We start from the raw sequence: 27,856 nt of genomic DNA, 5'->3' as shown, positions 1-27,856 counted from the left end.
AAGTGGCCGGAGTTACCTCCTTGGGGGCAGCCGTCTCTGTCCGCTCACGGCGGCCCTTAACTTTCCGGGTCCTCTTGCCTGGGGGGGGGCTGGCTGTCCCCTTGCTGCTCACCGAAGTGTCACTGCCGCCAAAGTGTGGACTCCACATGCCATGCACCACTTGCACTTTAGAAGCTGGGCTGGTGGTGGCTGAGGTGACCTTGGGACTTTTCCCAGTTGGAGGGGGTGGGTCAGGGGAGGGAAAGAGGTCAAGATTGGAGAGGTAATATTTCTTGGGACCAAGGTAAGGGGTAGGAGTAGTGGTGAGAGAAGTGGAGGAAGAGGATGTGGTTGTAGGAGAGTCAGGTGTGCTGTCCTTGGGTGCAGGTGACTGGGACGTAGGCTGTCGTGAGGTGGTTGGCTGTTGTTTGGGTGTCTGCCTGCGTTTATGTGTCTTGGAAGAGGGGGTGACAGACACAGTGGGTGAGGACACAGGGGACGTGTAAATGCCAGTGGGGTGGTGACTGCAGGTGTGCGGACTGTAGTGGAGGGTGTGCTGGTGGTGGAAGAACTGGCTGATGTTGGTGTGCATGCAGGTGTGAGTGTAGACGTCACAGGGAGGGAGGAGGGAGACGAGGAGGACGGGGACACAGAGGTGGTAGTGACTGTTGATATGTCTGCATCTGTGTGTTGCTTGGGTGAATGCTTGTGTTTTCTGTGGTGCTTATGTTTGGATGAGCTGGCCTTGGGTGTTGAGGTGTGTGCAGGCTGGTTTGATGGTGTGGATGGGATAGGCTGAGGTACAGGAGACAGAGACAGGCTGGAGGCAGATAGAAGAGGGAGACTGGAGACAGGAACAATGGCTGCCGTCAGTGCTGAGGCCAGAGCAGTGAACGCTCGTTGATGGGCAGCCTGACCCGAATGAATGCCCTCCAGGTAGGCATTGCTCCGATGCACCTCCCTTTCCACCCCCCGGATGGCATTCAGAAGGGTAGTCTGCCCAACAATGACCGTCCTCACCAGGTCAATGAGCTCCGCACTGAGGGCAGCAGGGGTAACAGAGGCAGGGGCTGAGGTGCCTGGGACGAAGGAGACGCGCGCCTTCCTGGCCGAGCGGCCACGGAGCGAAGACTGAGGGGCTGCTGGGAGGGCGGTGGTGGTGCGCTGGGTGGCGGCTGTACCTGTTGGTGCGGGGGGCACAGATGGTGCCGCCACCGCTAGGGAGCTCCCAAACGAGGACGTGTCCGTGTCGCTGGTGTCTCCACCGGCCCCCGTTGTGGTGCTCCCCTCGCCCTCCGGATCACTGGTGCCCTCGGTGTCTGTGTCAGTGCCCACCGGGGCCTGGTGACCTGCAGCTCCCTCTTGCTCCGACGCCAAATCTCCTCCGCCTGATGATGCTAAAGCACAAGAAAACAAAGATTTAGGGTGGGGGGAGAAATAAAACAAAGTTGAGTGCATGCCTTATCAATGCCCTTTGCGGAGAGGACAGACACAGGTGCCTCATGCACTAAGTCGCGACCTAGGGGTACACTACTCAGTACTTCTGACTAGGCCAACAGGTCTAGGGCCAACAGACGCGCAAATGGGTGATGCTGGACCATGGGTAGCTGCGCTTGGCACCCTACAGAGGTGGGGGGCGGGGGCACAGGGCCATGCCTAAGGGAGAGGACTACACTACAGAAAGCGCCCTGGCCTAATGTCACCCACAGCCCTCCTCCCCCACCCAGACGCCTCCACTGCGCATACAGATAGGAGAATGTGCAGATGCTCACCCCCTTGTGTCTGCTGTGCTGTCCTCAAGCGCCCATCCAAAGCAGGGTAGGCCACCGCCAGGATCCGGGACATCAGGGGGGTCATGGTGCGACTGGCACCCCTCCTAGGTCGGGAGGCCATCCCCAGCAGTGTTTCTGCGGTCTTCCTCGTTCCGCGGCGGATGTCCTCCCACCTCTTGCGGCAGTGGGTGCCACGTCTGTTGTGGACCCCCAAGTTCCGGACCTCCTTGGCGATGGCACGCCAAATATCGATTTTCTGATGGGCGCTCACCTGTTTGACATGTACAGGGTGGGAAAGAGAAAAAGTCACATATCTGTCTGTTTGGAGTACATGCCCCCCCCTCCCCAACCTTGCCATGGGTCCCATTCTCTCATCTGTCGTGCGTTGCACTCCTCATTTCCTCCACACCCACCAACTTGCATCCCCCCCACACCACACAGGCATAACCCATTCAATGTGCACTGAGTGTACTCACCTGTTGGTCTGGAGGACCGTAGAGTAGCGCATACAGGGGGAGGACCCCGTCCACGAGCTTCTCCAACTCTTCTGAACTGAAGGCGGGGGCCCTTTCACCAGTAGCAGCAGCCATTGTCACTTCCAGACCGAGTTCACAGCAGCACTTGCAGTATAGGTCCTCTCCTGTGGATGATCAGGTCTCGAGTGATTAAGCAGATAGGAAATGGCGGTCACGCCCGCGGCGGTGCGTACCGCGACCGCCGGCGCACATCGTCATTGGCTCCTGAAACCCATAGGCTTCAATGTTAACCAATGCGTCTTCGCACAGCAGTCTTCGACCGCCTACCGCCACGGTGTGTCCCGCCAGCGCAGTGACCTCACATCCCATTGTCCCACTTCACAGGTCAGGCAGCCGCCATTTCAAGGGCCCACATGGCTTAATTTCTACTGCGTCACACAGGCCTAGGCCTTGCTATGGCACACATACAAACATAGCAACCCATACATTTACCTGTACTGTGCAAGCTGTGTTGTACGTACCTGTGAGTGGATTGACTCTGTACTCCATATTCTCCTTCCTAGGCACCGTCCGCTGGGACTTGCGATGAGAAGGAGGAATCCTCGCGTGTACCGGCCGCTGGTGGACCTGTCGACAATGGAAGAACGCAATATAATACTACGATACCGACTTGACCGAGCCACCATCCATGAACTGTGTGGCCAGCTGGAGCCAGCCCTGATGTCCCCCATACGCCAACCCACAGGAATTCCCCCTCTAGTGCAGGTTCTGTCTGTCCTCCATTTCTTTGCAACTGGCTCATTCCAGACAACAGTGGCCATGTCATCTGGGATGTCTCAGCCTATGTTTTCAAAGATCTTGTCCAGAGTGTTGTCTGCCCTGATGAAACTCATGCGGAGCTACATCATTTTCCCAGAGGAGGGTGATTTGCCTACAGTGAAAGCTGATTTCTATGCCCTTGGACACATCCCAAACATCATTGGTGCAATTGATGGAACCCATGTGGCTTTAGTCCCCCCAAATGACGATGAACAGGTGTACAGGAACAGGAAGAATTACCATTCTATGAATGTGCAGGTGGTCTGTTTGGCTGACCAGTACATCTCCCATGTAAATGCCAAGTTCCCAGGGTCAGTGCATGACGCGTATGTTATGCGAAATAGCAGCATTCCCTATGTGATGGAACAGCTACAGAGACAGCGTGTGTGGCTAATAGGTGACTCTGGTTACCCCAACCTGCCGTGGCTATTGACCCCAGTGAGGAATCCCAGGACCAGGGCAGAGGAACGGTACAATGAGGCCCATGGGCGTACTAGGAGGGTGATTGAGCGAACCTTTGGGCTCCTGAAGGCCAGATTTAGGTGCCTGCATATGACTGGTGGATCCCTAATGTACTCACCAAAGAAGGTGTGCCATATCTTCGTGGCGTGCTGTATGCTTCACAACCTGGCTTTGCGACGCCATGTGCCTTTCCTGCAGGAGGATGGTCCAGATGGTGGTGTTGTAGAAGCCGTGGAGCCTGTGGAGAGTGAAGAGGAGGAAGACTCAGAGGACGACACAGACAATAGGGACAGAGTGATACAACAGTATTTCCAGTAACACACAGGTAAGAATCACCCACGCCATTTCACAATTGCTTATAGCCTCCTGCATCTGTACTTTCTGTAGTTCCCCCCAGATCTTTATCATTAATTTTTGCCTTTCCCTTCCCTTCTCAGTGCTGTCTGACTCAGTACCTGACTTCTGCTTGGTTTGCCCATGAACTACAGCGTATTGACATTGGTATGTTGTCATCAGTAATTGACAGAACAGATATTGAACAGTAATATGTAATACATTTGTTAATAATACAGCATGACTCCAAACAGATTTGTGTGCAATATGTGATTTATTTACAGTGCTTGATATCGGTACATGTGATTCTAAGGGTGATGGGTGGGGGTGGAGGAATATCCATGGCAGAGTCCAGTTCTCAGTCTCACAGGTGCATTGTCCTTTCGCCTGTGGAAGGATGGAGCAGAGGCAGTTCATGGTTGGACAGGGTGGCAATGTGGGACAGTGGGAAGACTTGAGGGGGTATGTCCTGCTGGCGGGGGTCTTGACATCCTGCTCTGTCTTTTTTTTTGGTCTCAGGCTCCTCTTACGGGGTGGTTGTTCTTCAGCAGGAGGTGGGGTTCTGGGGGGCTGTCGTGGTGTTGGGGCCTCCTGTCCACTAGCGCCGGCGGAGGTGGTAGGTTGTTCCTGGTCCGGGCTAGTGACAGGGGCCCTGTGTGGTGCAACATGGTCCCGCAACGCGTCCTCTATCCTGTTGAGGGCCAGGACGATGGCCCCCATTGCGGTCCCGATGATTCTCAGCTCCTCCCTGAACCCCATGTAGCGTTCCTCCTGCTGTGCCTGGATCTCAGTGAACCTGGCCAGTACCGTCGCCATCGTTTCTTGGGAGTGGTGGTAGGGCCCCATGAGGGTGGTGAGGGCCTCTTGGAGAGTGGGTTCCCTGGGCCTCTCCTCCCCCCCCTGTCGCACAGCAGCCCTCCGAGCTGCCCGGTTTCCCCCGGCCTCTGTCCCCTGGACGGTGTGCCCGCTACCACTGCCCCCAGGTCCCTGTTGTTGTTGGGGTGTTGGGTTAGCCTGGGTGCCCTGTAGTGGCAGACACACCGCTGATTGACGTGTCCTAGAGACAGAGGCATGGGCCCGCTGGGTGGGAGCTGTGCTGGTGTTGGCAGAGGGGGTCGGGTCTGGTGTGGCCTGTGGCTGCCTGAGGGGAACCGACTGCGCAGAGGTCCCCGATGGTCCGGGCTGGTCATCAGGTTCACTGTCGACAGAGCTGCTATCCTCAGTGTGGGCCTGTTCCGGTGGTGGGATGGACACTTCTGGACCCTCCTGGCTGGTGTGTTGTCGTTCGGGTCCTGCATGGGGTAAGAGAGTTTGGTTATTGTTTCTGTGTGTGCAATAGCGTGCGTGTTATGGGTGCCCTTGTCCCCCAGTGCAGGCATTCCCTTGAGGGAGGTGTTGTGAGGGTAGTTGGTGGGGGGGGGGGGTTAGTGCAGTGGTCATGCTTAGGTGATGGGTGTCCATGGTTTGTGTTGGCATGCAGGGGTTGGTGTTGAGATGGGTGGGTTGTGCTGGTGAGACATTGTCAGGGAGGATGTGTGCTGGGGGGTTGGGGGTGAGGGTGGGGGTGTGGGTTGGCATGCTGGTGGGGTGGGGGGGATATAGTAGTTGAGATTGGACTTACCAGAGTCCATTCCTCCGGCTACTCCAGCGAGGCCCTGAGGATGCAGGATGTTCAAGACGTCTTGCTCCCACGATGTAAAATCGGGAGGGGTGGGTGGGGGTCCGCCGCCAGTCTTCTGGACCGCGATGTTGTGCCTGGAGACCATCGATCGAACCTTCCCCCGTAGGTCGTTCCATCTTTTGCGGATGTCCTCCCTATTCCTGGGATGCTGTCCCACCGCGTTGACCCTGTCCACGATCCGCTGCCATAGCTCCGCCTTCCTAGCTATACTGGTGTGCTGCACCTGCGAGCCGAAGAGCTGGGGTTCCACTCTTAGGATTTCCTCCACCATGACCCGGAGTTCGTGGTCCGAAAAGCGTGGGTGCCTTTGGGGTGCCATGGGGTGGTGTGGGTGAGGTGTGGGGTGGTGTATGTGATGATGACTATGTTGGTGTGTGGTGCTTTGTGCTTCTATGTGGTGTGTGTGATGGTGTAGTGTGCCTCAGTGTGTCTTGCTATGGTTTGTCTGCTGTGTCTCTCTCTATTTCTCTCAATAATTGTGGTCGCAGGAGTTTGTGGGTGATGTGGGTGTGTGTTTTATAGTTGATTGATTGTGTGGGAGTGGTGTGTGTATGTGTATCAGGTGTGTGTATTTTGAATTGTCCAATGTGGCTGTGTTTTGGTGCTGGGTGTGTATTTTGACTGCGGCGGTGTGTAGCGCCAATGGAATACCGCGTTTGAAAGACCGCCATGTGGATTCGTGGGTCAGAATGGCATGGGCGTATTTCTGTTGGCGTGACGGTGGAGGTTTGGTCATCTCCAGTTTATCGCTGCCCGCTGATGTGGCGGACTGCAGTGGAGGTCGGATTTTTGGAGGTTTGGCCGTTGTGGGTCAGAATGACCGTGGCGGCTTTCCGCGGCCGCGGCGGTGTTATGGCGGTCTTCTGACCAGCGGTAAGCGCCTTTTACCGCCGAGGTCAGAATGACCCCCTTAGTCTTTATTTTGAAGATTTTCTTCAGCGGGACGAACCTGCCAGTTGAATCCGACCTCCTGGAGCCCTTGTCCGGATACGCGATGCTGGATTCCTCGGTGGAGATTTTTACCTTCGGACTTAGTAGTTTTTTCGAGGTGAAAATCCTTCGACCGGGGTAAACCTGGATCTTGATCCGACGTCCATGGAGCCCTTCTCGGATACGATGGCTGGGAGGTCCCGGTCAACTTTTTACCTTCGGACTTAGTCTCTTTTTCGGAGGTTTTTCTTTACCGGGACGAACCACCAAGTCAGGCCGGGTCGCGGTTGAGGCAAGCCGGCTAGAATTTCCACTGCGGGTCGGTCCCTCTATGGAGCTTTTTTTTAAAAATTTGCAAATCTTCTCCAAACTTCTGGGGCTTCACCCAGATGTTCTTTTAAGGTTCTTTTGGGTTCCACAGCTCACCCCAAGGGTCCAGAAGTTCTGAGATGGTCCTTGGGGGGTGCGGACTACAACTCCCAGAATGCACCTGGCGCAAACTCCTTTTTGGCCACTGGACAGTGGTCAGCTGGTCACTTTCTTCAGGAGCTGGTGCAGGGGACTCTGGATAGCAACCAGTTGAAGCCAGGCAAAGTCCTTCTTGTGGTGAAGCCCAAGTGTGCAGCTGGTGCAGTCCTTCTGAGTGCAGGTTCCAGGTGCAGGCCAGGGGTCCAGCAGGGCTGTCCTTCTTCTTCTGTCGTTCTTCCTTGTTGGATGTGGTAGGGAACTGAGGTGTGGGTGCAGGTCTGCCAGTTTTATCCTTGCTCCTGGGTGAAAAGCAGGGGGTTCCTGGTTCTCCAATCAGGTGCAGGGTCATTCCCCCTGTGATGATCACTTCCTGGGAAGTGTGGCAAAAATCAATCCCAGGAGGCAACATTCTCTAAAAATCCATCATGGCTGAATCTGATTTTTGGAGGTTACATCTGGCTGAGCCCACCCACTGGTGTGGCTAAAAATCCTAAACACACCTCTCTCCTGCCCTCTCCTAATCTAATCAAGGGGGCACCTAGTTGTCTGGGGTTGCAGGATGTGGGGGTGTTGCTGGTTGCTCCAAATGTCCTTCTCTGCCTTTGAAGACCAGTTTGGCAGCCCTCCCCCTTCCTGCCTCACCATCTGCTGAGGGGAGATTCCTTCCCCCAGGCACATTCCTTTGTGTGAAGCCAGGCCCCTTCACACCTCATCAAGGCAGCTTGCTCAAGCTGCTACAGGCTGGCCAATCAGAGCACAGCAGCAAAAACAATGCAGGGCTGAAATTGGCAACTTTTTAGGTAAAGTTTAAAACTCTTTACCTGAACAAGTTATATTAAATCCAACAACTGGAAGTTGTGGGATTTATTACAACAATTAATTTGATACCAAACTCTTGGTATGCATCATTTAAGGAGACTTTAAAAATTAAAATAAAGTCTCCCCATTCTAGCCTATGAAGGCCATTTACTACAATGAGGGAAACACGAATTTGGCTGTTTTTACCTCACCAGGGCTTATAAAACTATTTTTATAAGGTCCCTGCTTATAGTTCCATGGCACCCAGCCCTAGGGGCACATAGGGCACACCTTAGGGGTGACTTATATGTAAAGATAAGGTAGTTTAAGACTTTGGAACTACTTTTAATTCCAAAGTCGAATTTGCATATAACTTTAATTTAAAAGCAGCCAGCAAGGCAGGCCTGCCTTTAAAATGACACTGGGCACCTCAGCAGTGCACACATGGGTGCACTACCTATGCTGTGGTCCCTAAACCTACATGCCCTACCATATACTAGGGACTTATAGGTAGGTTAACTTAGCCAATTATAATAAACCTAATTTGCATATTGATTTTACACAGAGCACAGGCCCTGGGACTGGTTAGCAGTACCCAGGGCACCATCAGAGTCAGGAAAACACCAGCAAAAAGTGGAAAATGGGGGCAAAAAGTTAGGGGGCCTCTGCAATCAGCCCTGTTTTCTCACACATGTGCACACATACTCAAGCATATTTCTTAAACACATTCACTGCATTCTTCATAGTAGTGTCTGTACAATAACTGCAACCTGACAGATGTACATTGTCACCACTGAGATGGAATGGAGTAAATCATGTGTGATAATATACTCTATGGATAGAGACATATGTGAATCATATGGCTAGTAGGCCCAGCATTGTGACTAAATTTAATATCAAGATGCGTAGGTGATGGCAAAATGTCTGCCCACTGTAGTTCTGCCCCTTCATTATGGAAGTGACCTAAGACCGCTAGCGGTTGACGTCACAGCGTTCGGCGGTGTTCACCGATATTCGCACCCTCATTGGATAACATGGATGCCAATGGGGAATCTTGCCGTTTCATGATCGCCGCCAGCAGGTGCCTGACCTCTGTGTTTCTTCTCTGTGTCTTGCTACTAGGTCAGCGCCCACCAGAAGAGGGCACATTGCCATGCAATCGCCAAGGACGTACGGACCCTGGGGGTCTACAACGGGCGAAGCACCCACTGTCGGAAGAGGTGGGAGGACCTGGGGCACTGGGTGCAGAAGATCAGTGAAGCCAAGCCGGGGAAGTCCTTCCAACGTGGTAGGAGTGCCTGTTGGGCACTGACCCCCTTAATGCGAAGGATGCTGGCGGTGGCGTACCCAGACCTGGATGGGCGCTTGAAGGCTGCACAGCAGTCACAAGGGGGTGAGTACTCACAGCCCATACTTCAGCCTGGAAGGATGAAAGTGTGTGCAATAGGGTCATAGGACTTACAGCAGGGTTTTGACTGGTGTCCAGCTAATGTCTGCTCCCCAAAGGGTGTAGGGGTGTCCCTGTCAGGTTTAACCTACCTCAGCTTCAGTGCAATGACAGGATATGGGTGTAGGTCACTATACTGCTCAGTAGTCAGGGCCAGGTTCATGGGCCTAGCGCACGGTGCAGCCTGTTGGGTGTGTCCGCTGGGTAGGTGTATGTCTGGCCATTGTGTATCAGCATTCAGCTACTTACAAGTGTCTCCCCTGTTTTGTCTCCCCATCCATGTTCTCTTTTGTGTGTCTGATACACCATCAACATCAGGTGAGGGAGCTGAGGCACCGGCTAGTGGGGAGACAGCGGCCCACGGATCCTCGGAGGCAGAGACAACAGACGCCCAGGGGACCAGTGGGTGGGAGGGCGAGGGGACTTCCACAGGGGAGGCTACTACCACCGGTGGTAGTGACTCTGAAACCTCCTCTGATGGGGGTTCTCCGGCGGTGGCGGACACTAGTGGACAAATCACGACCGTGACATCTTCCACCACCACCCAAACCATCAGTGCCCTCCCTTCTGCTCCCCACCGAGTTGGCCGTGCCTGCCCACCTAAAAAGGTGGGCGTCTCCTTCGCCCCAGGCACCTCGTCCCCTGCCCCAGTCAGCCCTGCTGCCCTCACAGAGGAGGCTATTGACCTCCTGAGAACCATCTCTGTAGGGCAGACAACCATCGTCAATGCCATCCAGGGGCTAGCATCAGAGGTGCAGCAGACTAATGCCTATCTGGATGGCATTCACGGTGCTGTGTCTGCCCTACAGAGATCTTTTCAGGCTCTGGCCTCCTCTTGGACGGCAGCCAGTTTCCCTGGCCATTCCGTCCCCCCTCCAACCTCCTCTACCCCTTCCAGCACCCCACTCCCTTCACCCGTCCAAGGCACACATTCAGACACGCAGTCAAGCACTTCAACACACAAAAAACACACTTCCAAACACAAGCACCACACCTCCCACCACAAGCATTCACACAGCCAACATACACCTACACACACAACAACGTCCACTTCCCCAACTGTGCCTGCCTCTTCCGCCTCCCTGTCTGTCCCCTCTACATGCACACCCTCATGCACTGCACCATCACTCACTGTTACTGCTCCTCTTCCTGCACTCACCACAATAGCAGACAGCCATACATGCGCCCCATACACCACACCTGCACTCACCACCTCCACTGTAGTTGGCACATGCAGCACACTCATCCGACTTGCAGACACACACCCAACATACATCCACACTAGCTGTCTGTCTTCTCCCACTGTGTCCACCCCCCACCTCCCAAAACACTCAAATGCAGCAAGACACCCACCCATCAGACATCCACCACACCACAGCATACTGAGCAGTCACCGGCACCCAATACACGCACACCTACACCCCATACATCAACTCCCTCTGCCTCCACTCCCATGCCCTCATCCACGCCCACCCCACTTGCTCCCAAGAAACTTTTCCTCTCCTGTGTAGACCTGTTCGAACCCACTGGCCCACCCCGTCTTGACCCTCCTTGCCCTTTCTGCACCTTCCACATTGCAGCCCACCCCGGTCCAGCCTTCCCATTCCCGTGCCCCTTCTCCAGTGAAGAAGAAGGACTGCTCAGAGCCTAAGGCATCCAGCTCCACCCGAGCCAAAAAGCCCCCACCCCCTTCAAAGGAGAAGCCCACCCCCCTCCTACCTCTCCCACAAGTCTAAGTCCCACCTCTGTCGTAAATCCCCACCCCCACCTCTCCACCCCATTCCGTGAGGTGCCTGGATCCCCCTATGGTGCCCTGTTTTGTGGAGTACCCAGCACTTGTGGGAGTCAGGTGTGGCCAGTTGTGGCCAGGGAAAATTGAATCTTGTTGGACTGGCCATTGGCCCTGTTTGCTTCATCTAGCTCACTGAGTGAGTTAATAAAGTGTCAGTGTGGCCTGTGTTTGGGCTGCACGCAGTCCCACCCTGGTGTTTGTTTAAATGATTTATGTGTATGGGGCTATTGTATGTCCTATGGCCACGTTGCAGTGGCCTCCAGTCGGGTACGTCCCTCTTGGTGTGGGGTGTCTGACTAGTGCTGCTGGGAATGGTTGGGGGAGGCTTTTCGGGGTGGGTGTAGTGAGTGAGTATGTAAGTTTGCCCTTTCCTCCATTGTGTCGTAGGTTGCGGTACTTACCGTTGTCGTCTTCGTCGGCGGTCTCGGTCATGTAGATATATGGCAAGGAGCAAGGCTGGCATGATCTGCAGCTCTCTGTCTATGTCTGTCGCTGCACGTTTTGTTGTACTCCAGTGAGTGTTACCTTCTATTTGTTTCATTTCCGCCTGGCTTTGTGTGGCAGTGGTTCCCGCTCCGGAACTGGCGGCAGAATGGTGTTCATAATTTGATGGGCGGGTTGGGCCTTTTCGACGGCTTGTGGGTGGACTCTGCCGTCATCAGCGGGACTACTTTCCTGGCAGTGGGTGGTGCGCGTGATGCAAGAGTTTCGTTTGGTTCATTATTTGGCGTCCGGACCGCTCCTCTGTTGGCGGTTTCTGCCGCCACCGCCGGCGGTGTGGAACGGACCACCATGTTCATAATGAGGGCCTAAGTGACCCTGATAGTCTTGTCAATATCAGCTCTGGGGCAAAGATAATAATTTATGTGGAGAAAAAAAGGATAACTCAACAACCATAGGCCCTTCTTGGCCAAACACAAGCTACATCTAATCTCCTAGATCAAAATCTGTTATTCCCTGACGTGCAAATCACACCCTATATCACAACCAGGGATCATGTGTACCATCTGTGTCACGCCCAGAGGTCCAAGCAAACAACACCTCTCATTTCTTTCAGATACCAACAGTGTTAAGAAACTGGTAGCACGGAGAAACCCTTTTAGACTAAAAAAAATAAGATTGAGGTGCAGGACCTATATCACGCTCAGGGCCTATGCATACCATCTATGTCACGCCCAGCAGTCAAAGAGACACCTCTCAAAATTGAGGTGCCAGCCAAAATCACACCCAGGGCCTATGCATACTATCAGTGTCACGCCCAGCGGTCCAAGCGATCAAACCTGTGTCACACCCAGGGAACAAGCATACCATCTGTGTCATGCCCAGCGGTCCAAGCAATAGACACCTCTCATAACTGAGGTGCAAGCCCGATATCACACCCAGGGCCTATGCATATTATCTGCGTCATGCGCAGTGGTCCAAGTGACAAACAACTTTCACCTTTCTTAACGTGCTTTTGAAAAAGGTGACTTCCGCAGGTTATGCTTCTTTCTAGTTTGACGTACTCCAAATGCTGGGACTAATTCTCTAATATAGTTTCTAACCCTTCTGACAGTGGCTTCAGGACAGACCTCCCCACCACAGATTCAGCAGAACTTCCAGTCAATTGGGATGTCTCATCACCTTCCTTGTTACACAAATGTGGATCCGTCCGGGCAGAGTCCCCTGAAGAATGCGAGCAGTTGTCTTGGAGTCATAAATAAGATCCTGATAATGTAGGAGGCTGGACTGGCTTGTAGTGAGTACCAAGGGGTACTTACACCTTGCACCAGGCCCAGGTATCCCTTATTAGTGTAGAGGGGTGTCTAGCAGCTTAGGCTGATAGAAAAGGTAGCTTAGCAGAGCAGCTTAGGCTGAACTAGGAGACGAGTGAAGCTCCTACAGTACCACTAGTGTCACTTGTACAATATCATAAGAAAACACAATACACCAATATACTAAAAATAAAGGTACTTTATTTTTATGACAATATGCCAAAAGTATCTCAGTGAGTACCCTCAGTATGAGGATAGCAAATATACACAAGATATATGTACACAATACCAAAATATGCAGTAATAGCAATAGAAAACAGTGCAAACAATGTATAGTTACAATAGGATGCAATTGGGGCACATAGGGATAGGGGCAACACAAACCATATACTCCAAAAGTGGAATGCGAACCACGAATGGACCCCAAACCTATGTGACCTTGTAGAGGGTCGCTGGGACTGTAAGAAAACAGTGAGGGTTAGAACAATAGCCCACCCCAAGAACCTGAAAAGTGAGTGCAAAGTGCACTGAAGTTCCCCAAAGAGCACAGAAGTAGTGATAGGGCAATTCTGCAGGAAAGACCAACACCAGCAAGCAACAACGATGGATTTCCAGACGAGAGGACCTGTGGAACAAGGGGACCAAGTCCAAAAGTCACGATCAAGTCGGGAGTGGGCAGATGCCCAGGAAATGCCAGCTGTGGGTGCAAAGAAGCTGCAACCGGATGGTAGAAGCTGAGGATTCTGGAAGAACGACAAGGGCTAGAAACTTCCCCTTTGGAGGATGGATGTCCCACGTCGTGAAGAGTCGTGCATTAGTGTTTTCCCGCAGAAAGACCGCAAACAAGCCTTGCTAGCTGCAAAGCTTGCGGTTAGGGTTTTTGGATGCTGCTGTGGCCCAGAAGGGACCAGGATGTCACCAATTGCGTGAGGGCACAGAGGGGGCATCCAGCAAGACAAGGAGCCCTCTCAGAAGCAGGCAGCACCCGCAGAAGTGCCGGAACAGGCACTACGAAGTGGAGTGAAACGGTGCTCACCCGAAGTTGCACAAGAGAGTCCCACACCGCCAGAGGACAACTCAGGAGGTCGTGCAATGCAGGTTAGAGTGCCGTGGACCCAGGCTTGGCTGTGCACAAAGGAACTCCTGGAACAGTGCACAGCAGCCGGAGTAGCTGCAAAACATGCGGTTCCCAGCAATGCAGTCTGGCGTGGGGAGGCAAGGACTTACCTCCACCAAACTTGGACTGAAGAGTCACTGGACTGTGGGAGTCACTTTGACAGAGTTGCTGAGTTCAAGGGACCTCGCTCGTCGTGCTGAGAGGAGACCCAGAGGACCGGTAATGCAGTTCTTTGGTGCCTGCGGTGGCAGGGGGAAGATTCCGTCGACCCACGGGAGATTTCTTCGGAGCTTCTAGTGCAGAGAGGAGGCAGACTACCCCCACAGCATGCACCACCAGGAAAACAGTCGAGAAGGCGGCGGGATCAGCGTTACAATGTCACACTAGTCGTCTTTGCTACTTTGTTGCAGTTTTGCAGGCTTCCAGCGCGGTCAGCAGTCGATTCCTTGGTAGAAGGTGAAGAGAGAGATGCAGAGGAACTCTGATGAGCTCTTTCATTCGTTATCTAAGGAATTCCCCAGAGCAGAGACCCTAAATAGCCGGAAAAGAGGGTTTGGCTACTTAGGAGAGAGGATAGGCTAGCAACACCTGAAGGAGCCTATCAGAAGGAGTCTCTGACGTCACCTGCTGGCCCTGGCCACTCAGAGCAGTCCAGTGTGCCAGCAGCACCTCTGTTTCCAAGATGGCAGAGGTCTGGAGCACACTGGAGGAGCTCTGGGCACCTCCCAGGGGAGGTGCAGGTCAGGGGAGTGGTCACTCCCCTTTCCTTTGTCCAGTTTCACGCCAGAGCAGGGCTGAGGGGTCCCTGAACCGGTGTAGACTGGCTTATGCAGAAATGGGCACCATCTGTGCCCATGAAAGCATTTCCAGAGGCTGGGGGAGGCTACTCCTCCCCTGCCTTAACACCTTTTTCCAAAGGGAGAGGGTGTAACACCCTCTCTCTGAGGAAGTCCTTTGTTCTGCCTTCCTGGGCCAAGCCTGGCTGGACCCCAGGAGGGCAGAAACCTGTCTGAGGGGTTGGCAGCAGCAGCAGCTGCAGTGAAACCCCTGAAAAGGCAGTTTGGCAGTACCCGGGTCTGTGCTAGAGACCCGTGGGATCATGGGATTGTGCCAACAATGCCAAGATGGCATTGAGGGGGCAATTCCATGATCATAGACATGTTACATGGCCATTTTCGGAGTTACCATTGTGAAGCTATACATAGGTAGTGACCTCTGTATAGTGCACGCGTGTAATGGTGTCCCCGCACTCACAAAGTCCGGGGAATTTGCCCTGAACAATGTGGGGGCACCTTGGCTAGTGCCAGGGTGCCCACACACTAAGTAACTTAGCACCCAACCTTTACCAGGTAAAGGTTAGACATATAGGTGACTTATAAGTTACTTAAGTGCAGTGGTAAATGGCTGTGAAATAACGTGGACGTTATTTCACTCAGGCTGCAGTGGCAGGCCTGTGTAAGAATTGTCAGAGCTCCCTATGGGTGGCAAAAGAAATGCTGCAGCCCATAGGGATCTCCTGGAACCCCAATACCCTGGGTACCTCAGTACCATATACTAGGGAATTATAAGGGTGTTCCAGTATGCCAATGTGAATTGGTGAAATTGGTCACTAGCCTGTTAGTGACAATTTGGAAAGAAATGAGAGATCATAACCACTGAGGTTCTGAATAGCAGAGCCTCAGTGAAACAGTTAGTCATAACACAGGTAACACATATAGGGCACACTTATGAGCACTGGGGCCCTGGCTGGCAGGGTCCCAGTGACACATACAACTAAAACAACATATATACAGTGGAATATGGGGGTAACATGCCAGGCAAGATGGTACTTTCCTACAGATAACAAATGCAGGTGGGCCTCAACTTTAAGCGGACACAGTGTGTGCCAGTGGGTATGGGTCCAGATGCCCGGCCAGAGACGCACGTGATCGCTGTGTGTTACTCTACATGCTGTGTTCCGACTGGCTGTGTTCCTAACTTCATGTGGCATCTGACTTTATGGTGTGTTGGGACTGTACGCATCCCTCCGACCATGTGTTTTTTATTGAGGCCAATTTCTTAGAACCATTATGGTGTCACTGCGCCTATCTGTGGGGCTGATTTAAGATTCCGGTTTGTGCGTTTGTCTGCCGGCTACACGTCACCCCACCTGTGACCTGTCAATCTGTAACCTCAGGCCTAGGTCTAAGAGCCTGCCTGACCACATACTTCTGTGTCGGGGTTGATGGAGAGTTCATGACGAGTGAATTTAATAATGGTAATAATGGTGATGCAACTTAGTTCTTATATACGAATGTATCATTGTGTGCATCGGCATAAATTTTCCAATATAAACAAAAACTATACAATAATATAGAAGACAGGGAATCAAACTGCAAAACTGACAGGAACCTAATTGCTGTAGTTGTGGCCTGTTGACTCTGCGGGGTAGGAAGTGACAGGCCCAAAAGGAACCCATCTCTTCGAAATTCCCAAAACGGATCCCCTTTCACATGTGGCTGTAAGAATATTCCTGGAAGAGCATCATTTAGAAAAATCACCCCCATGACGCTCGCACACCTTCAAACTGCTAGACTTCCTAGAGGTCTGAATCAAGGAAACAATGTCAGATGAACATGCTAAAGACTGCAGTCTCCTCCTTTCATTTTCCAAACCCCCTAGAGACAGACACTGCAGCGAGGTCTCTGGAAGAGATGGGGCTCTGAGAGAAGAAAGATCCAGCAGGAAGACCCAGGGATGATGGACAGCTACGTAAAACGGGAAGGGAACCCAAGGCTGCCTCCACCATAAGGGAACCATTAAAAGAATCTCCACCTTTTCCTTCCGAATCTTTGCTACATCCTTGCTGATCAAGGAGAAGGGAGGAAAGGCATACAGAAGGCCCTGTCGCAAAGGAAAACTCATTTCATCCACCCCCACCAGGCCTCCTGACAAGAAAGTAGAAAGCAGAACCTGGGAAGAGGGGCATCCGTGGGAGAGGTAAATTAGCCCACCCATGGAGCCGCAAACCAATCCGTGATGCCCGAAGAGACAGAAACAAAGAAGAAGGCAGGGAAGGACTGGCTCATGTGGTCAGCAAGCCAATTTTCCCTCCCCATAAGATAAATCGCCTTCAGAGACATCAAGTTTGCTTCAACCCAACTGCTGATCTCTTCTTCCAGCAATCCTAGATGTGGGGACTGAGGTCCACTCCATGGTTCACATAGGGGGTCATTATGACCTCGGCAGTCAGAGATAATGTGGCGGTAGTACTGCCAACAGGCTGGCGGTACTTACCGCCACGTTATGACTTTGGCGGATTGGCTAAAGCCAACCCGCCAATGTACCAGTCCGACCGCCATGGCGGTAGCAGCCAGCAGCCAGCAGCCGCTATAGTAACTGCCGGCAGTATCATGAACCTTCCTACTGCCTTGGTTTCTGTGGCGTTCGTAACGCCACGAAAACCATGGCGGTAGGCCCTATCAGTGACAGGGAATTCCTTCCCTTCACTGATAGGAGGCCCTCTCCCCCAACACTCCCCAGACGCCCCCACCCCCCTCCTTCATCCACGCTCTCCCCCTTCCAACCTCCCCCCATATACACACACACATGCAGACACACACTCATTCACACAGTCATACAAGCATACATACACGCATGCATCCATTCATTCATGCACACATCCGTACACACATTCACACTGACACGCAGACACGCTTTCACATTTCCATTCATACACGCACTCACACACATGCATACACGCATGCAAACAACACTACACACACACTTGCATTCACGCACACACTCACACATACAGGCACACCCCCCACACACACACAAGACTCCCACCCCCCTCCCCTGTCGGAAACCCGACTTACCTGGATCCAGGGGATCTTCAGGCAGGGGACGGGATGGGGCGCTGCTACCGCCAGCAGCGCCCGCCAGCAGAACACCGCCAGGCTGTATTTTTTTTCATAATACGGCTGGTGGCGGTCTACTGGCGTGGTGCTGCTGATGGTAGCAGCGCCACCTTACCACCATCCGCCAGTATGGCCACAGCCGGATTTCCGCACTTCTTGTGGCGGAAATCCGGCTGTGGTCATAATTTGGTGAACGGATGGTAGACACGACAACGGTCTTTTGGTGCCCCTCGCCGCGGCTGTAGGCGGCATTTACAGCCAAGGACAAAATGAGGGCCATAGTCTTTTACCACCTGATCATCTGTCCTGATCTGTACTGGACAGTTCTGGATTTGAGGGGAAAAGAAGAGAAGAGCACTGAGAATCGCTGACACTTCCCTCCGGTTCCCTCCACTCTGTCTTGGTCCACAGTCCCTGAACCGTGGAGCTCCCTAGTGCTGCCCTCCCACCAGCCGACACTGCTTGCAGCCGTATTAATTGTATCAGGAACACGGGGAGAGCGGATATCCCTCTTGTTCAGGTGTGAGGCTTCCAACCACCACTGGAGCTTAAGACAAACTTCAGGAGAAACATGGACCGGAGTGTTGTAGTCCTGAGCACTGGGATCCCACGGAGTGAGGAGATGGGTGATCAGATGATACAAGTGCAGCTGAGCCCTGGGAACTCGGAATAGTGAAGCTGCCATGTCCCCCTGGACTCTCAGCCATTTTTGAGCAGGGGCATGCTGAAGGGACAATAGATGCGAGAGGCGAGACACCATCTTCTTTTGCCGGGCTTGAGGGAGAAAGACATTGCCAATCCTTACATCGAGGAGGGGCTCAATGAACTGGCTCTGTTGTGAAGGAACCAGGTGGGAGTTGTTTAGATGGAATCCTTGGATCTGAGGCATTTGGAGACCAATTAAACAGCATGAAGAGCCTTTGAAAAAGAGGTTGCACAGATTAGCCAATCAACAAGGTATGGAAACACTTAAACACAAGAAGTAGAGATTCCACACGAGGAGAACCAGTCTTAGTAAACCACCTAGGTGCTGAGGATAGGCCAGAAGGAAGGACACAGAGTTATAAATGACAATTCAAAGCAAAGCAATTAAGAAATCTCTGAGAGTAGGGATGGATAGGGAAATGTAGATAGGCATTCAGAAGAGAGGACAGAAATATACTGGGAGACGGAAGAGGCAAGATATTCTGTAAACTCACCATGCTGAACTTCTGATGAGGAAAGAACAGGTTTACTGGCTTTCGAGAACCGGACAAAAGGCGCCCAAAGGTTTCTGAACCAGAAACATCAAAGAACAGCATCCCTGACCCCACATGGCTTCCCGAAGTGTAGTTATACCTCCTTTGAAGAGAAGATTTTCAATGCTGTGCTGCAGCTTGTTCAGTCTGCGAGGTGTTGGGGTTTGAGTAAAGAAGAGAACTGGAGGAGAGAACAACTCTATCCAGTAGCCCCATCTCACCAGCAGAAGTACCCACGAGTCTGAAGCATCTTTCTCCCAGGTGGAGAGAAAAAGAAAAAAAAATTCCGCCCACGCTTCTGGATAATCATTCGGTTGTGCTGGAGGAGGAAGGATTGGTGGAGCTTTGCTGCCAGGATGTATCCTGGGATGAGTGCCACAGCCATATCCACTCATAGCCATATCCTCTACCCTGGCTGAAAGGCTTAACCAGCATTCTTAGTGACAAGACCATGTCCACTCACCTGAAATCCAGGTCCCGCAGGAGCGAAGAGAATAAAACCCTTACCCGTAAACACTATTCTCTTGTATCTGAACTGAACAGGGAACGAGCAAAAAGTATCTGGGGGAAAGGGATAGGGAACAGGGATTTGGTAAGGGAAGAGAAACAAAAACACTGGTTCACAAAGGCACATCACTGTTGTTCCAAGAAAGTTGCCTCTGGGTTTGGTGCAGGAATTTCTAAGACCAAAAACAAATCAAAAACAAAAGAACTACAAATATCACAGTCTTTCAGAAAAATGACAATAATTATTATCATTCAATTGAGCAATCACCGAGTCTTTCAGCTAAATCACAACAATCATTAGCACTTGAATGCTCAACTATTAAACACACTTTTGTAACTCACAACAAAATCATTATAAAATCAAACTTATGAATTTGTCTTTTGTTATTCGTTTTCTCACAATAGACTCGCTCCAAAAGTAATCAGAATAAACGTCTAATTTTGCATAGATATCGAGCGATGCTTTCAGGAGTTCACAACAAATAACTTCAATGCTGCCTTTAAAAAATAATTCTCAACCTGTCTTTGGAAAATAATCTTGTATCACGGGTTTCACAGCATCGACAAATGTTTTTCATAATGCACCAAAAGATCACTAACCTCGAGAAGGTTGCAAACAGGGGAACGAGAGGGGGATTACTCATGAACCGACTTCTCCTGGAATGTTTTCGATTATTTGCGGGAGATGGAATACTTTTCGTAAATTCTCCAGCCGCTGTGAAAGTTATCCGCTCCAGAGAAGGAAGCTCCGATGAGGCCTCGCACTGAAATGAACGACTCCAGAAAAGATTCACAGAAACTCCATCTGACCCGGGAACACCTGCGAGTGAAGGAAGGCTCGAAGCCAAGCACCAGAAACACCTTGGCAGTTTTATTTATAGACTGGTGATGAGTCATCAGACACATGCTGGTGATGAGGGTGCAGCAAGAAGCATGCGTGTGTGAGTGTGAGTCCTAACACATAGCGATTAAAGGGTACCCATAGTCTCTCCTGAATCTGAAACCTCAACAGCGACTTCTGAGAGTTGTCAACCTTCCAGGTCAGCATCCAAATATGAGATCCACAGGAAACAGCAGAACCAGAAGCTGCTACTACTGCAGACAAGGAATCAAACGCCAGGTCCTAGAGGAACCTGACCCTCTATTCCAATACTGACAACTTATAGGTGCCTTCACTGCCATTTTGGAGCTCCTCAGCCAGATCCCGAAAGCCATGGAACAGGAACTGAACCACATATGGTGCATAAGGCCCTGCCAGAATAGCAAAGGTCATGGCTGAATATACTCATATGATGGTACCCTCAAACTACTCGTCAACCTGGTCATGGGACAAAGCCTCCTCTGAAATAATGAAACCGCTGGAAGTCATGCCCTCTGTCAGGGAGTCAACCTGCACCATAGCTGGAAATTCCTCAGCAAAATCCTGAAAAGGATAACATTAAGCAAGAAACCGGGCAAAACCTGAGTTCTCCACACTGACCTATTCTTTAACCAAAAGTCCCCGACTGGCATTATGAATGGAAAGGGACTTAAGATAATTTTTTCTATGTTGAGAGAAAAAAATCTTCATCCTCCACACGTCAGAGAACAAAACATTTTCCAAAATATACGCAAGCACGACCCTTAAATCTGAGCCCTGGATGTATCTGCCTCAAACCTACTCTTCATCTGACTGGTCAGAATCAGGATCCGCAGATGAAACCATAGGAGGTAATTTCTGAGGTAGAACCCTCCCAAGCCTCAAATGTAGCTTCCACTGTTTGATTAAGGATTTTCTGCAGGGCTGACAAACCATGGGAGCCCCTCTCCCCAGAAGCAGACGCCGTGACAGTCCTCTTCAAATGTGGAGACAATAATATGCTTCAGTTTGGACGTGTGCTTCCCTCCGTGGTTGCACTCAAAAATACACCAGGAAGTGTGTATCCTCAAAAGAGGAAAATACCACTTTCCACGTCAATGTCTGATACTAGGCAACCAAGAAACCCCAATCAAAGTGTGCTGCAGGTGCTAAACTGTGCCCCCGCATCTCTCAGCGAGGTGAAGGACTAACTTCCTATATCACCCAGCAACAAATCTGATAGAGGCAGGAGAGACCAACCCTGTCCCCCGTTCAGCAGTTAGGCTGAGAATGTGGGAGAAAGACATTTGCATCACTGCCCAACAACGAGGACACTGTAACATGCCCACTCCACGCCCAGCATGGAGGCAGGAGACATAATCCTAGGCAGCGGCTGCCACCTAATCACTTTGCAGGGAGGGGGCAGCATATCATACAAGCTCCAAATGAAGCCAACAAAGTACTGCCGCAGGCCCTACACTTTAAACAGAAAAAATTACATACATACCTAGGAAGATAAAAAAAGAATATTACTTATCTGACGATGGGTGTGTGTCCACGTGCCACAGAAGAAAAAAGAGGAATTCCTAGTGGTTAAGCCCCACTTTTATGGGCAGTGGTATTCTACTTAATGTGGGCCATGTAGGGTTGGGCTTAGTTTCTTTTTTGATCTGGGTGAAATGCTGTGCACAAGCTACAGATAGCTCAATTTAAGTGTGGGTCGTCATCCATGGCTGCAGGCAGGTCGGAGACCACTGAATGGCAGAGGAAGGAGACCACTGACAGAGGGGGCCATCATCCTTGACTGAGACCAGGTCAACAACCCCATACTGCCAAGAAAGGGGCCACCATAAAGTGTGGGCCGCCGTCTGTGGTAAAGTACAAGTCAATGACCCCCCTGTCTTGCCAGACGAGGGAGCCGGCATGTAGACCAAGCCGTCGCCGCCAGCTGGCCGAGGTGTGTGACCTCCTGTAAGACCAGGAGAAGGGGACCACCATAGAGGAATGAGGGACAATCACCCATCACTGCTGGAGCTGGACAAGGACATACCACAATGAAGCAGGTCGTCCAGAGACCGAGGAGCCCATCAGGGAAGAGATTAGGATGCCCTAGCTTGCAAGGAGCATGCTGGTCCTCCTGGGATTGCCAGCTGTCACTGGGTCAGGCAAGTCTGTTCCGGGCCGGTGGGGATTGCGCAAACCTAGAGCTTGAAAGCTGCTAACAAACTCTTAAGGCAAAACTTAGCCTCTGGGGGGCCTGGGACTAGTGTGGCAGCATCTTGTGAGTCGACTCAATTAATCGAATACTGAATAACCACTTCTATTAGAAGGGGCAGAGAGACTCTGGAGATGCCGCCCGGTGTAGCACAGGTACGCTGGCCTTAGGAGGGCTGTGTTTATTATTTATTGTGTAGCATATGCCTTGTTTGTTTACATTAACTTTTTTTTTTTTTTTTTTACAAAAGTTAGTATTTGACTGGACAATTATCTATTGCCACTGGTGTTTGTATGATGGGTTATGATTCCCATTTATGCCTAGCAGCTACTTCCTTCTGAACATCCATGGACTGCTCGACCTTTACTACCAATGAGAGTCAAGTGCTGGTTTAGGTTTTACTTGGTCCAGCTGCTTAGGACCAATAGAAGGATGAGCACCGGGACGTCAGGAGTTATGTTCTCCAACCCCAGGGTTGGGCCCAGTAGCTTCTGCTTGCCCCATGGCCCTCTGAAACGGATCCTGACAGCCAAATTTAGAGCTCATCGTCTGGCCAGAGGTGATCTCTGTGCAGTCACAGAAGCTGCTGTGACAGCAGCTCCTCTGAAACCACTGAAAGTTTGGTGTGTGTCTGTCAAGTTTTTAATCGGCATGCACTAACCTTTTATACTTTTTATTCATTAAAAAAGAAAAACTGAATGACCTATCAGGGTGTGAGTGTCATTTGTTTCTGTCCATGATATACAGAAAAAAAACCTTCAGACCATCCGCTCTTAATAATGTGGGCAATCTGATGGCCTTACACCAACAGACCATACTCCCTTGGTCCATCGGCATAAGCTTTAGGATGGTGGAGCCAGCTGGAGCACAGCTGGCTTAAACATGCCGGCCCGCCGGACTCCATAAGTTTGGTAGAGAGGATGTACTGTCACTTCTGTAAGCCCTGTCCATTATACTCTAGATTATTCCCTAAATCTGTCTCTGACTATTGAAGAACAGGGACAGTTAGGAACGTGTGTGCACTCACAACACTGTCTGCCCCTTGCCTTACTGCACGGGATCAGTCAGTGTGCTGGTGACACCTAAGGATGAAGGTAGTGTGAACAGCAGCTTTGCACAGAAATGCCTTGGCATGGGTGGGCAGGTACATTTAATGAAGCCTAGAGAATAGTACCAGTCCCCACAAATATAGTTAAACGACAAGATATTGGTAAACCCATGTTTTAATTAGTTAATCCATGTCTTCACATCCAGGGTCTGTTTTAAATTAGCATATCCAGCCAAATCAGTAAGTCCAGTGAAGATTTATTACGAAGTACTTAGATGAAAAACAAAACAACAGTATGACGTGCAGAGATGAGAAACAAACCCTGACACGTGTTTCGCCCCTAATACATAAACCTAAGGCTATCTCAAGGCTAATCAAATATTCTTAAGGTTTCTAGTCTAAGTGAATCTGTGGTCATTTTCTACTTTAGTTTCTTTTCAACTGGAACTAGAACTTTTTAAGTAACATACTGAAAGGTGATTTCACTCTTCTTTATTGGCGAAAACATATTCTTTTAAATTTGTCCGGAAATATCTCATTCTAAGTATATCATTCATCAAAGCCTAAAACGGTCTCTCTCTCAATCTCTCACTTTCTCTCTCTCTGTCTCTCTCTCTCTTTCACTCTCTCTCTCTCTCTGGGGTTGGGTGGTTAGAGGGGTTGGCCGCAGAGACATGCCACAGGCCAGTTCCTGCTGCCAACTGCTGCAAGGCTGAAGGCCATACACGGAGGTAGTTGGATTAGTAATGAAAATTACTACACCTTGAATAACCATAGAAATTCACTAAAAAAATCAAAGGTTACAGGGACATTATAGTTAGAAAATAAAATTAAAAAAACGCAGAAATTCACTTTAAAAAAAGAAGTTTACAGGGAAGTTATAGTGACATTTTAAACTTACAAAACCATAGAAATTAACCTGTTAGAGTTATCTCAAGTAACTATAACTCGTGCCCTAAGGTAAATATAACTGGCGCCCTTGCCATGCACTGCTAATTAGCCCACAAATTACGGCACTCATGACATCTTTGATAAAATCATTGATAATATCAATGTAATATTTGCAGTAAAAGTGTTGAAAAAAACTGTGCATGGCAGGGGCGTGAGTTATAGTTACTTGAGATAACTCTAACAGGTGAATTTCAATGGTTAAGTGAATATAAGAGTATATATATATATATATATATATACATATATATATATATATATATATATATAGATATATAGTTGATATATAAATATATATATGAAATCCATGTTTGCTATTTAGTAGGCTTACCTTTTCATTGCACACAAATGTCTGTGAGGTGTTCTATGTGCGCCACAGCCCGAAGTTTAGCATGTCGCCATCTAATGCAAGCACATATGCTTCTCTTCCTAATTCTCCTCTACCGCTGGGGTGTCCTCCAGTTCATCATTTGTATACTTTGGTGAACAGCGGGAGACTATGGAGGTTTAAAGCATTCGCATTATTCCACGATACCCCTACGGGGGTGCAGAAGGAGGATGTCCCATGACAGATTAAGGCTGTGGCTGCTCCCAGCATAGTTGTTCACAATGGGGGATTTATTTAATATTTCAGTGTATTACTACACTACCTGATTTAGTCAGTGATGGATGAGGAATGGGAGTTTGAACAGCGCTGGGAAGAACTTGGTGCTGGAACAAGTACCTTGTGTTTTGCTTTTTTACAACAATGGCCATATTAAATTTATTTCCAGCCGATTATGTGCATACTTGAGTGTACTAGAGGTCAGTATTCCTCTGTGTTTTATTTAATGCATGAAACATGCCTCAAGGTTTCCTGCAGCCAAATGCTCACCGTTCGCCTTGTCACTGGTTGAGCTTCAGATTGTGATGTTGGCAAGCTAGAGCTTTCTCCCTGGCTTCCATCTCCTGAGGCATCAGGGGTCTGGTCTGAGTTTTTCCTTGATCTCTGTGGAGAAAAATAATATTTGAGATTTTGAAATATACAGAACCCGACATCTAGCACTATTCACAATCAGCTAAGTTACTGATGGATTGAGTCTCTATGTTCAGTATTTATAGTTACATTGTGAGTCGGCTGAAGCTGGGTTAGGAAACGGAATTTTGCCTGAGTCTAAAGTTGCTGTAGTTAATTTAAGGTCTGCTCTCCATTTTGTGTGGCATTTATCATTGGGGTAGGACATGGCAGACAGTGAGTACAATCTCTGTTTACTCTATAGGTTGTTGTTCACCTATTCCTCATGTCTGCAGTATTGCTTCTTCATCCATGGCCATCACTGCATGTGGTCAATTCTGCCAGGAGAGATTTGAGCACAATCCTTGGTCAGGGGTCTTGGCTAAGCCTGTTTCAACCCACTGGAGTCCAACCCTTTCTCCATAAGTTTGGCTCTCAAGATATATTCATTTACAGAAATGCAAATGCAACTGTCCTGTGCCAGCATTGACTTTCACAAGATCCCAAAGCCCAAGCTAGACTGTTTCAGAGCACCAGGTCCCATCAGCTACTCTTAAGGATGGTGACGATGCAGGGCAGCTAAGGAAGAATTTCAGGACTGCCTTTGAGGCTGTGATCCACTCCCAACAATTCCTTGTCCGAAGACTACAGAGACAATGTGAGCTTTCTATGCTCTGTTCTGCTTGATGCTCACACGTCTGTAGCATTACTGGTTGAAAGGAGACCCTTGGCTGTTGAGATATCCTGATGGGGCATTGACCAGGTTATCATGGGTTGACTTCATGCAAGGTTCTCAGATTCCATACATTGAACCACTCAAGGGCAGATGGGTAGAAAATTAAGGGTCCTGCAGGAAGGATGTTAGAAATGGGGTCTCTAGTTGGCAGAGGTATACACCCTTGTTCAAGTAGGGACCACAATCCTAGTCAGGTTAAGTCACACACAATCTAAATTATCCTGTGCCCACCCTCTGATAGCTTGACACTGAGCAATCAGGCTTAACTTAGAAGGCAATGTGTAAAGTATTTGTGCAATAAATCATACAGTAACACAATGAAAACAAACAAAAATACACAACACAGGATTAGAAAAATAGCAACTATGTATCTGGATAAAATACTGTTGAAACAATGAAAATCCAACTAAAGCACCTAGAAAACACAATTGCGCCAACTGGGGCTATTACAGCATCATTGACGGAGTCGTTCATAATCCGACATCACCGGTGCTCGTCACAGAGTCACACGGACCCGAAGTAAAGTACCTTTTAAAAATGAAGAACAAGGATGTCGCACGGAGTCGGAAAGAGGCATTGGTGGAGTCAGTGGGACGTCAGTTCCTTGCTGCTTTTGAGGAAAGAGGTGTAGGTCCCACGCTGCGAAGCAGGTGGAGGTGAGGTGTCGGTTCAGTCCAGATGAAGGGGGGATGATGCTATGTCCTTCGCAATGCATCTATTCCTTGTGACTTGGCAGGGTCGCTGGTTCCGGTCCGTCGACTTTGCAGGGTCGCGATGGCCCAGTGTGACGTCAGCAGAGTCGCAACATCAGACTTGCATTGCAGGTCGAGGTCGTTGCGTGCAGCGAGTTCCACGAAGCAGGAACAGGCTGCGGCATTACTGGCATCACTGAAGCCGTTGTACTAGCACAAAGCTAGCAGTAGAGGTCTTTGTAATCCCTGAGGCCCCAGAACAGGAGGCAAACTCAATCCAAGCCCTTGCAGAGCACTTTGGGGGGAAGGCAGAGTCTTTCCAGCACTGTCAGAGGCCAGCAGGGCAGCAGTCCTTTGTAGCAAAACAGTCCAGAGAGTCCTTTGGGCAGCCAGGCATGTCTTCTGACAGAGTTCGGGTGCAGGTCCAAAAGTGCCGAAGTTGGTGGGGTCAGAAATCCGGTTTATATACCCAAAAATGGCTTTGAAGTGGGGGAGACTTCAAAGAGTGGTTTTGAAGTGCACAAGTTCCCCTTTCAGTGCTGTCCTGTCTGCCAGGGTCCCATTAGGGGATTAGGCAGTCCATTGTGTGAGGGCAGGCCACTAGCCTTTGAAATGTAAGTGTCAGGCCTTCCACCCTTCCAACCCAGGAAGACCCATTCAATATACAGATAAGTGCAGGTGTGACTGAGTGTCCTGTGTATGTGGTTGTCTGGGTGAAATGCACCAGGAAGCTGCCAACCAGCCCAGCCCAGACGTTGATTAGAGATAGGCTGTAAGGCACAGATGGTTTTTAAGTGCAGAGAAAAGTCCACTTTCTAAAAGTGGCATTTATAAAATAGTAATATAAAATCCAACCTCACCAATAAGCAGGATTTTCTATTACCATTCTGGCCATACTAAATATGACCTGGTT

At 50.2% G+C, this 27,856-nt stretch overlaps 1 protein-coding gene across 2 annotated transcripts in view; it reads right to left on the bottom strand.

Annotated features, from left to right (window-relative positions):
* The window catches only part of LOC138293602 (serine-rich adhesin for platelets-like), a 620,895-nt gene that overhangs the window by 331,702 nt on the left and 261,337 nt on the right, over nt 1–27,856 (bottom strand). The window contains exon 10 of one of the 2 annotated variants that reach the window (XM_069232871.1): nt 25,396–25,509. The exons of the other annotated variant lie outside the window; for it this stretch is intronic. Within the exon in view, the coding sequence (XP_069088972.1) occupies nt 25,396–25,509 (114 nt within the window). The remainder of the gene's footprint in view (nt 1–25,395; nt 25,510–27,856) is intronic. 2 annotated transcript variants of the gene reach the window in all.

The sequence above is a fragment of the Pleurodeles waltl genome, chromosome 4_2 (assembly GCF_031143425.1).
Source record: "Pleurodeles waltl isolate 20211129_DDA chromosome 4_2, aPleWal1.hap1.20221129, whole genome shotgun sequence".
NCBI lineage: Eukaryota > Metazoa > Chordata > Amphibia > Caudata > Salamandridae > Pleurodeles > Pleurodeles waltl.
The sequence above is the reverse complement of the archived record's forward strand: the minus strand, read 5'-3'. Positions and strand labels throughout refer to the sequence as shown.